Source organism: Oncorhynchus keta, chromosome 14 (genome assembly GCF_023373465.1).
Source record: "Oncorhynchus keta strain PuntledgeMale-10-30-2019 chromosome 14, Oket_V2, whole genome shotgun sequence".
Classification (NCBI taxonomy): domain Eukaryota; kingdom Metazoa; phylum Chordata; class Actinopteri; order Salmoniformes; family Salmonidae; genus Oncorhynchus; species Oncorhynchus keta.
This window is the reverse complement of record NC_068434.1, coordinates 34884735-34895663: the sequence shown is the minus strand read 5'-3', so window position 1 is coordinate 34895663 and position 10929 is coordinate 34884735. Positions and strand designations below refer to the sequence as shown.

Sequence of the window (10929 nt, the reverse complement as noted above, 5' to 3'; positions counted from 1 at the left end):
TCCTACGAGCAATACTCTTGGTTTGCAGCGGTGAGTCTACAACAAAAAATAACTTATGTAGAAAGTAAAATCATTTATTCATGGTTCCAATTACATATTTCAGTGATTACCAGCTGAATAACAAACGTATTACAAACAAATGACAAGCGTGCTGCCTCTACACATCTTTCACCTTATCGCCATCTCTACGTACTCCCTCTATCACTTGGCCATATCTATGAGACTCTGTAGGGATGTAGGGACCCAGGTCTTCTCTCCCTGTACGAAGACCACTCCTCTGTCTATGTAGATGACGATACGTCCAAAGGTGTACAGCTGTTTGCCCTCGTGGCGTTTGGCAACCAGCGGCATGAAGACAATGTTGTTCTCCTCAGCCTTGGTCTGGATCAGGTCTTTGAAGTTGGTGGGCAAGCTGGCACCGATGCCTCGCTGCGCCACGCTCTCAGCATCCCGGCGCTCCTGCAGAGCCTCGTACTGGAAGTCTTTACGACGCTCTGTGTGTGTGAGGTATGCTATGTTCTCACGGGCACCAGGCTGCATGTACCCCCCACCTGCAGAAAGAGAAGGGTGCGTGTGTATCATATTAACCTATGCCAAAGGTCGGTGATCAATTCATGTTGTTTGGAACTGTGTGTGTGTGTGTGTAATACGAACCGAGGCCAGAGGAGACAGCGCGGTTCATGATGTCCAGAGCTTCGTTGAACTTGTCCTTAACGAGTGGCTGAGCCAGAACAGCATCACTGAATATGGACTTCCAGCCCAGGTACCACTTTGTAATCTCCTCATAGTTAGGACTGTTACTGAGCCACGAACACAGCACCTACACAAACAGACAAACACACAAATCAATTATCTCCGCATAGTTAAGAACATTTACAGACTATTTAGGCCTAAAAAAAAAACAGCACAGGTAAACGCATCAAGAGTAAGTCAATTATCATTAAGCACAACCTCTGCTCTCACACACATACATACCTGTAGCCACTTGGAGAAGAAGTGTTTGTCCAGCAGTGATACGAGGCTAGAGGGAGACAGCATGCCCTCCCAGTCCAACACCCAATTGAACGGCTCCATCTGCTGCTGGTGAGGATTTATTACCAGCTCCCCCAGACACAGAGCTATAGGGAAGGAGAGTGCGAAGAAACTACTGTTCTACTATCCAGTAATATTTGTCTGCGTCCCCATTTTGGCACCCCATGTCCTTTATAATGCACTACTTATGACCAGAGTTTGTCAAAAGAAGTGCACTATCTTGGGAAGAAGGTGACATTTGGGACGCAGTCAGCGTAGTGTCATTCAGCGTAGTGTCATTCAGCTGGCTTCACGGGCCACTGAAGGTAAGTGTGTGTATGTTTACCTAGTTTAGGGATTATGTTTTTGACCATGAAGGCCTCCCAGGCACCGGGCGTGAACACGTCTCTCCATGGTTGGAGGATGAGGCGGGCGGAGCCGTCACTCGGGTGCCAGCGCTGCAGCGCATTGGCCAGTTTACTGCGGATGGGCGGGTAGAGAGGCTCCAGCCGTGATTGGAGCAGAGGCAGCCAGGGGTGGAGCCAGGAGTGGATGGGCACTGTGTCGGTCAGGGGGTTCCAGCTATCCACCTATGAAAGAGAAGGGGTGGGGTTAGTGGGGGTAGAAAGAGTGCGTTCATTATGTTTATGGTTCTGGGTAGAAAAAAGTGACATTTTGAGCTACCCCACCAAGACCAAACTACTACTACTACTGTGTGATTCTACCTCTCTCTGCAGCCTGGGGAAGAGGAGTTGTTCCAGGAGGTGGTTTAGTATCCAGAGGGGCAGCAGAGGGGCCCAGACCTCCACACAGTCCACCATGGGTCCTACCATGCGAGGCTGCCACCCCGACACACACACTCGCAGCACAGGGATCCACACCTCCCACAGCAGCCTGTACACACACACACGTTTTATATTCACTCGCATAAGGCTTGACATTCTGGTATTTTTCCCCACTTGCCCACTGTGCATACACAGACACACACCTGAGGTGTGAAGTGGTATTGATTTACCTGTGGTATGGGTCCATGTGTGCTTCAGGGGCATTGGCGTGGTGAAGCTGATCAGACTCCAGGATGGCTCGCCACTGACCCACCTCCTCCAGACCATATGAACTGTCCTACAGACAAACAGCACAAACAGCCGGACTCCAGCAGGAGTGGAGGGAACTAGGAGTACATGCAAGTGTTTTCATGCACTTGGTGGTGCTTCCACAACTAAAAGGTGGAGCTTGCAAGGGAGTGTGTGTGTGTGTACCTTGAGAGGATCCCATGTGCGTAGTTTCTCTCGGAGTAGTGGATGTACTACAGCCGCAGCCAGATCTCCCAAACCTAGAGTCTTGTACTCCTCATAGAACTCACTCTGTAGAGTCTCAAAAACACCAGCACACTCCTAGGGTGAGAGAAAGGGGGAGTAAAATACAATAAAGAAAAGTTTGTACCACAAGGTTCAATACTGGGACCATTGTTATTCTCCAACTTGAAAAATGACCTGTCCCGAGAAAGCACAAACATGTGTACCTGCAGGCTGGGTCCTACCCCGGGTGCAGTCTCCCCGCTCTGAAAGCGATCCACCAGCTGCAGTACTGCCTCTAGCCTCTGGATGGCATCCCGTTCCGTCCCGAGCCTCGTCTGCAGACCGGAGCTCTCGTGGCTTAGAGTCACCACCACGTCACGCTCATGCTGCAGACGCCGTGAGGACTACAGACAGACAGGGGAATATAGTGTGAGTTTATATGAGTTTCTGAACTCTGGAAATAGTGTTATAGTAAATCAGTGAGGTGTGTTGTCTCAGAAGCAGAAAGTTGTGTATCCTAGGGGTTAGGGGTTACCTGTAGTATGTCTTGTTCCGTCAGGTCGATCAATAGTTGCAGGTTGTGTTCCAGCTCTGGCAGGGCAAAGCCAGACATCTTCTGCTCACGTGTGGCCACACTCAGTGGAGCCTCCTCTGGTACACTGAGTTTGTTAGTCATCTGACTGTAGCTGTAATACACCTTCTGTTCCCTGCCTGTCATATCTATCACCTAGAGAGAGGTGGGGAGCATTTTTTCTTCTTAAATTATAAAATTAAAGCGTTTAAATCAGTTTCTGGATACTTAAATGTGTAACTGTGTGTGTGTGTGTGTGCAAGTGTCCCCCACCTTGACCTGAGCCAGTTCTCCAGCGGGTGTCTGTGTGGTCCGTCCAGCCAGCTTGCCTTTAGCCTTCAGCTCCTCTACAGTCCTGTAGGAATACTTTGGTTTCTTCTTCCCTCCACCACCTGCAGGGTCCCTACGCCACTGACCTAGTTCCCTCTGGAACTCCTAGAAAAAGGGGGATAAAGGTATGTTAAATCTAATTTTATTAGTCACATGCGCAAAATACAACAGGTTACAGTGAAATGCTTACTTACTAGTTAGTCCCTAACCAACAATGCAGTACAAATAAGAATAAGAAATAAAAGTAATTAAAGAGCAGAAGTAAAATAACAATAGCGAGACTATATACACAGGGGGGTACCGGTACAGAGTTAATGTGTGGGGGCACCGGTTAGTCGATGTACATGTAGGTAGAGTTATTGAAGTGACTATACAGAGTAGCAGCATTGTAAAATGGGGGAGGGGACAATGTAAATAGTCTGGGTAGCCATTTTATTAGATGTTCAGGAGTCTTATAGCTTGAGGGTAGAAGCTGTTTAGAAGCCTCTTGGACCCAGACTTCGCGCTCCAGTACCGCTTGCCGTGCGGTAGCAGAGAGAACAGTCTATGACTAGTGTGGCTGGAGTCTGACCATTTTTAGGGCCTTCCTCTGACACCGCCTGGTATAGAGGTCCTGGATGGCAGGAAGCTTTGCCCCAGTTATATACTGGGCCGTACGCACTACCCTCTGTAGTGCCTTGCGGTCGGAGGCTGAGCAGTTGCCATACCAGGCAGTGATGCAACCCATCAGGATGCTCTCGATGGTGCAGCTGTAGAACTTTTTTAGGATCTGAGGACCCATGCCAAATTTGTTCAGTCTCCTGAGTAGGAATAGGTTCTGTCGTGCCCTCTTCACAACTGACTTTGTGTGCTTGGACCATGATAGTTTGTTGGTGATGTAGACACCAAGGAACTTGAAGCTCTCAAGTTGCTCCACTACAGCCCCGTCAATGAGAATGGGAGCGTGCTCGGTCCTCTTTTTCCTGTAGTCCACAATCATCTCCTCCATCTCCTGTCTTGATCACGTTGAGGGAGAGGTTTTGTCCTGGCACCACACAGCCAGATCTCTGACCACCTCCCTATAGGCTGTCTCGTCATTGTCGGTGATCAGGACTACCACTGTGGTGTCATCAGCAAACTTAATGATGGTGTTGGAGTCGTGCCTGGCCGTGCAGTCACGAGTGAACAGGGAGTACAGGAGACTGAGCACACACCCCTGAGGGTCCCCTGTGTTGAGGATCAGCATGGCGGATGTGTTGTTACTTACTCTTACCACCTGGGAGCGGCCCGTCAGGCAGTCCAGGATCCAGTTGCAGAGGGAGGTATTTAGTCCCAGGGTCCTTAGGTTATTGATGAGCTTTGAGGGCACTATGGTGTTGAATGCTGAGCTGTAGTCAATGAACAGCATTATCACATAGGTGTTCCTTTTGTCCAGGTGGGAAAGGGCAGTGTGGAATGCAATAGAGATGGCATCATCTGTGGATCTGTTAAGGCGTTATGCAAATTGGAGTGGGTCTAGGGTTTATGGGATAATGGTGTTGATGTGAGCAATGACCAGCCTTTCAAAGCACTTCATGACTACAGACATGAGTGCTTCGGGTCAGTAGTAATTTAGGCAGGTTACCTTAGTGTTTTTGGGCACAGGGACTATGGTGGTCTGCTTAAAACATGTTGGTATTACAGAGTCAGACAGGGAGAGGTTGATAATGTCAGTGAGACACTTGTCAGTTGGTCAGCGCATGCTTGCAGTACATGTCCTGGTAATCCATTTGGCACTGCGGTCCTGTGAATGTTGACCTGTTTAAAGGTCTTACTCACATCGGGTCCAGAGAGCGTGATCACAGTCTTCCCAGAACAGCTGGTGCTCTCATGCATGTTTCAGTGTTATTTGCCTCGAAGCGAGCATAAAGTAGTTTAGCTCGTCTAGTAGGCTCCTGTCACTGGGCAGCTCTTGGCTGTGCTTCCCTTTCTAGTCTGTAATGGTTTGCAAGCCCTGCCACATCCGACGAGCGTCAGAGCCGGTGTAGTAGGATTTGATCTAAGTCCTGTATTGACGCTTTGCCTGTTTGATGGTTCGGAGGGCATAGCGGGATGTTTTATAAGCTTCCGGGTTAGAGTCCCGGTCCTTGAAAGCAGCAGTCACTGTGGGGATGACGTCCTCCATGTACTTATTGATAAAGCCAGTGATTGATGTGGTGTAATCCTCAATGTCATCGGAAGAATCCCAGGAACATATTCCAGTTTGTGCTAGCAAAATAGTCCTGTAGCTTAACATCTTCATCTGACCACTTTTTTATTTGATCGAGTCACTGTTGCTTCCCGCTTAAATTTTTGCTTGTAAGCAGGAATCAGGAGGAGAGAATTATGGTCAGATTTGCCAAATGGAGGGCGAGGGAGAGCTTTGTATGCGTCTCTGTGTGTGGAGTAAAGGTGGTCCAGAGTTTTTTTTCCCTCTGGTTGCACATTTAACATGCTGATAGAAATTTGGTAAGACCGATTTAAGTTTCCCTGCATTAAAGTCCCCGGCCACATCAAGGAGCACCGCCTCTGGGTGAGCGTTTTCCTGTTTGCTTGTGGCGGAATACAGCTCATTGAGTGCAGTTTTAGTGCCAGCGTCGGTCTGTGGTGGTATGTAAACAGCTACAAAAAATACACTATCTAAAAAGAGTTGTCTACAGCTTATCATGAGATACTCTACCTCAGGCGAGCAAAGGCATACATCATTAAACCGGGTACAGATGTTGTGCTCACAAATCTAAAAGGACTGAATAGGAGAGAGGAATATGGAAAGGTCATCACTGCATTGTTTATACCTAACCAGTCCCTTTCAGATCTGTGCTCAGACTACAGAAGTGGTTGAGGATGGGGAGAAACAGAAAGAGAGAGCTACCTTCTCCTCCTCCTCCTCGGAGTCAACCACAGGGAAGTCCTGTAGTGACTGTTTGGTTCTCTCGTTGCCGTAGGCGCCCACCGCCCCCTTTCCCTTCCGAAGCTTTGCCTCAATGGGATTCAAAATACCTTATGAGAGAGGGTTTAGAGGTCAGACCTGAGGAGAGAGGCAGCATTCGAAAGAGGACTTTTGAACCTTAACAGAAGAATTAGCAGAATTCCCCTCTCTCATTCTCTCTCTCTCATATACTCACCCTGGGCGTTTTTCCCCAGTCCTTTCCCTGGTACATAGCCCATCTTCTGGAGGAGTTTCTGGCCAATCCCCTTGGTGTGTTTCTCCCAAGTGCCCAAGTCTCCTCCAGCTCGGATACCGGCCGCAAACCCCGTCCTCTGGGACTGGCTATTGCCACGGAAATGACCACCCTGGAGAAATCAGACAGAAGAGGGAAAAACAGAGTTCACCATGCAAGTAAGACAAAATCAATCCTCCTAATAATTCTGTCTATTGGTCATTAATATGTGATTCTGTGTTGAACCTTTGATTCACAGAACCTAATGCTCCTTCAAGGTTCCATAAAACACACACCACATACACCTACCGTCTGCAGTTTCTTAGGTGCAGTGTCGCGGGGTGGGGGTTGGGCAGGGGGAGTGTTGTCATTGTCAGAGTCATCTGACCCTCCATCTATCTGCTGCTGTTGTTGTTGCTTCTCCTCTGCTGCAGACTTGCGTAGCCCAGCACTCACAAAACTCACAGGGGCAGAGTAGTCCTTAGACCTGGGATTAAGAGTAGACACAGACCCAATGAAGACCATGAGATTGTGACATCCATCTCTGCCACCGTCTCCTCTTTCTGAATGTGTGTGTAGTTCAGTCATCAGCATTTTATCAGGTGGACAGTGTAGAGGAACCAGCCTCCTACCTCTTCCCTCCGAAGCTGGGTCTCTCATCGTCGGAGTCTCCCCTCTCTGCCCAGATGCCATAGACGGCCTCCTCTTTGGTCTGTCTGTGTCTGCGACGCTCCGGGTTAAACTCATTGGCCAGGTCCCATTCTGTCACCTCAAACTTCTCTACCTCCACCCCCTCATCCTCCTCCTCTCCCTGCCGTCCGTACAGGTGGGACATAGACATGGCTGGGTCTCTGAGAAGAAAACAGTTATTCAAGCCTTCATCGTTAAGGAATATTTAACAGAAACTACCCAGTCACTTCCTCATATGGACGATTAAAACGTAGGTAGTGCATACACTGTACAGTCTATGGACTACACTTTTTAGAAAGTAACATAGTAACGTTAGGTATTTATTGTCTGGACTTGCTTGCTTTATGGCGAAACAACTTAAGTGATATGACCCTGTTTGCATGCAGAATATACAAGTTGACATTGATAAAGCTGATTTAGATCTATATAGTGTTAGCTAGTTATATATTAATTCTAGCTACCAAACTAGCTAGTCTAACATCGTCATGGGACAGCGGGTTTCCTGCTCTGGCTATGCGTCGTTGGAGGGACCAGCTCGATTTACATGTCTAGGAAAGTACATTGAACTTAATGACTTACCTGAACTGCTCAGTTGTTGCAACTATCGATGAACGATAAAAAATAGATGGACAATGTGTACCGCTATCTAGCTAGCATTGTAACGAAGACGAAACCCCAAGTACTTCCCCTTGACAAATATTACACCGGAAGCAAAATGGGTTTGCGTGCGCCACTTTCAAAACAGTCCCCCCTGTGTTGCCAGAAATACTAGCTACTAACTTTTTGTTTTATTCATTTTCCCTACGATTACACAATTAGTGACAGTATCATTATCATAAACGCATGAGTCTTATACCTGTGTTGGTTAGGTGAGCTGTTGTGTGGATGTAGATAAGCGAACTATTCCAGATGCCGAACAATGGTGAGGAGTGGGAACTTAATGACTTACCTGAACTGCTCAGTTGTTGCAACTATCGATGAACGATAAAAAATAGATGGACAATGTGTACCGCTATCTAGCTAGCATTGTAACGAAGACGAAACCCCAAGTACTTCCCCTTGACAAATATTACACCGGAAGCAAAATGGGTTTGCGTGCGCCACTTTCAAAACAGTCCCCCCTGTGTTGCCAGAAATACTAGCTACTAACTTTTTGTTTTATTCATTTTCCCTACGATTACACAATTAGTGACAGTATCATTATCATAAACGCATGAGTCTTATACATGTGTTGGTTAGGTGAGCTGTTGTGTGGATGTAGATAAGCGAACTATTCCAGATGCCGAACAATGGTGAGGAGTGGCAGGTGGCCCGGCGACGGAAGGGAGCAGGCCGCAGAGGGAAGATTCCTCACACGGCCTGTCATGAACCTGGACACGCCGACGCTGTGGACATAGATAAGACCAAACAAAGGATCACAGAAACCATGTAAGAAGAACAAAGCTATTAAAATCAAGGATTATCCTGACTGTTCCCATATGTCATTCACTGTACTGTATTGTACAAAGGTGGACAGTAGGCCTATCTAATCACAGCAGTTGGCACAAAAACATAACTGTGTTTCTTTATTTTTCCCATTGTAGGGCTGAATTGAGGTGTGCAGACTTCTGGTTTGAGTGGAGAGGTGCGTAACAGAACTCTAATAGATTATCTTGTTCTGTATCCGGTCCCATTTGGCCAGTCCCATAACTTCCAGCCTCTACCAATAGCGACACAATAAACCTGAAAGAATTGGATAAGTGTAAAAACTATGGTAATAGAGTTCTTTCCTTTCTCAGATCGACTGACGGCTGTGGCTAAGGCAGACTCCCCAGAGGTTGGAGGGGACCCAGCAGCAGGCTCTGACCCAAGACCTGAGGGTGGGGACCGGGCCCGGGAGGCCCCTAGCGGCCCACTGGAGTGTGTGTGTTATGGTCTGGGCTCCTTCTCTTGCTGTGTGACAGCTCGTTACCAACTAGCTATGCTGCTATTGATTCTGGAGTCACTACAGGTACTCGCTCTCTCTCTCTCTCTCTCAAGAACTAAGACACGGCCTAAAGACACCGCTTCACTGTATTTCTCCTGTCCCACTCTAGATTCCCATGAAGAAGTGCAGTGTGTAATGGGAAAGGGGGATACCTAGTCAGTTGTACAACTGAATGCATTCAACTGAAATGTGTCTTCCGCATTTTACCCAACACCTCTGAATCAGAGAGGTGTGGAGGGCTGCCTTAATCGACCCTATATTCCATACTATACTGTGTGTAATGTATACTGTATTCCTGTCTAGATCCCTATGGAGTGGTGCAGTGTGTACGACCCTGTGTTTTCCTCAGGGGAGATGGAGGTACTGAGACAGCTTGGCCTCAACGTGCTGACTGAGAACGAGGTGTGTGTGGAAGAAATACAGAACACAATTTTTGTCTCTGCAGATGGACTAATGAAATGCTATTGCATTCATGTGTGTGATGTCATCAGGAGGGGAAGCGAGCAGTGTCGAGGCCAACTCTTTTCTACCTGATGCATTGTGGGAAGGCTCTGTACAACAACCTGCTTTGGAAGAACTGGAGTAGAGATGCACTGCCTCTACTGACTATCATAGGAAACAGCTTTGCAGGCATACAGGACAGGTGTGTGTGTGTGTGTGTGTGTGTGTGTGTGTGTGTGTGTGTGTGTGTGTGTGTGTGTGTGTGTGTGTGTGTGTGTGTGTGTGTGTGTGGTGTGTGTGATCCTCTAACGATTGTCTTTCCTTCAGGATGATTCAGAGAGAACTCCAGAGAGACTACAGCTACATAGCACACGTATCCTTTAAAACTAAGTACAGTGTCATAAGAAAATAGATATACAATAGAAATGCAGTATAGCTAAATATGATCCACTGTCTATGGAGTTATTTGACCCTTAACCCCCCCTGTGTGTGTCAGGCTGTGTGTTTGTGTGAGGAGTGGCCCCTTCCATGCCCGTCCCGACTCCTGGACATCTTCAATGACACTGCCCTCATCACCTTTAAGCCCAGCAGCCTCTGCAAACTCCCACAATCCGCCTGGAGGGAAGCACCAGAGCCCCAATACCAACACTGCCCCGATCTGGAGATCATACAGAGGCCCACAGAGATGAGAGGGGTGGAGGATGAAGGAATCACTGTGGTCTCTGTGGTTCCCAGTGAAATGAGAGGATAACAATACTTTTTTTGTTGCCCTTGCAATCCTTTGGTGGGACATTTTCTTTTTGGGGTAAATTTATTTTCAGGGTGGAAAAATGTGTTAAGCTTAAACTTAAACTAGATATAAAGTATGTAGAAAAGTCAATGAACATCTATATTTTTCAAAATAATATAATCTTTGAGAACTATCAATCACCAAAATAAAAGCTAGACAGGGAGAATTGAAAATTCCAAAAAACGTATTCCTTTTGTTATTATGTTTGAACAAAAGAACACAGCATTATCCATGGTGAAATGCATAGAATTGCAGGAAATTAGCTTTAAAACTGCAACATTGTCTCTCAGCTCCATGGCAAAATATATAGAATCGCAGGAAATTAGCTTTAAAACGGCCAAAAACATTCTCCGCTCCATGGAGACATTTGTTGACTTGCAGGAAATTGGCTTATTTTTTGATACAGCGCCAAGATAGGGTCCTCTAAAATGTAGCCACGCCGACGGTCATCTGTGCTCATTACTGCAGCAAACCACGCCCACCCCTAAGCCCCTTTTTGTTCCAGGAAAAACCCTGGATAGGATGGTGGATTCACTTCCACAGTCGGAAAATCTGGCAGAAGTGTCTGAGTACTGTGGACCTGTCTGTGTGTGTTTGTTGATATGTGGAATGTATGTATGTTATAACATTTGGAAGAAGAATACATTTTTTTTAAAGAACAATTACCAGACTGC

The 10929-nt window shown here is 47.0% G+C and overlaps 2 protein-coding genes across 4 annotated transcripts; one reads left to right on the top strand and one right to left on the bottom strand.

Annotated features, from left to right (window-relative positions):
- Nucleotides 1-53: 53 nt before the first annotated feature.
- On the bottom strand, nucleotides 54-8156 carry tfip11 (tuftelin interacting protein 11). Of its 2 annotated transcripts, none has more exons than XM_035785853.2 (15): nucleotides 8008-8156; nucleotides 7001-7219; nucleotides 6678-6855; nucleotides 6333-6501; nucleotides 6080-6207; nucleotides 3154-3315; nucleotides 2845-3036; nucleotides 2534-2713; nucleotides 2271-2405; nucleotides 2027-2133; nucleotides 1737-1905; nucleotides 1358-1601; nucleotides 976-1118; nucleotides 655-820; nucleotides 54-551 (listed from the first exon to the last, which is right to left on the bottom strand). In XM_035785853.2, the coding sequence occupies exons 2-15, from the start codon at nucleotides 7207-7209 to the stop codon at nucleotides 202-204; spliced, it is 2532 nt and encodes an 843-aa protein (XP_035641746.1). In that variant the 5' UTR covers nucleotides 7210-7219; nucleotides 8008-8156; the 3' UTR covers nucleotides 54-201. The 2 variants fall into 2 exon arrangements, with proteins under 2 accessions (XP_035641746.1, XP_035641744.1); XM_035785851.2 differs by lacking the exon at nucleotides 8008-8156 and adding an exon at nucleotides 7638-7786.
- Nucleotides 7730-10928, top strand: srrd (SRR1 domain containing). Of its 2 annotated transcripts, XM_035785854.2 has the most exons (8): nucleotides 7730-7927; nucleotides 8298-8486; nucleotides 8642-8682; nucleotides 8837-9048; nucleotides 9328-9426; nucleotides 9516-9667; nucleotides 9793-9838; nucleotides 9962-10928. In XM_035785854.2, exons 2-8 carry the CDS (start codon nucleotides 8338-8340, stop codon nucleotides 10214-10216), a joined length of 954 nt encoding a protein of 317 aa, XP_035641747.1. In that variant the 5' UTR covers nucleotides 7730-7927; nucleotides 8298-8337; the 3' UTR covers nucleotides 10217-10928. The 2 variants fall into 2 exon arrangements, with proteins under 2 accessions (XP_035641747.1, XP_035641749.1); XM_035785856.2 differs by lacking the exon at nucleotides 7730-7927 and having other exon boundaries at nucleotides 8100-8486; nucleotides 9328-9384.
- The last annotated feature ends 1 nt before the right edge of the window (nucleotide 10929 follows it).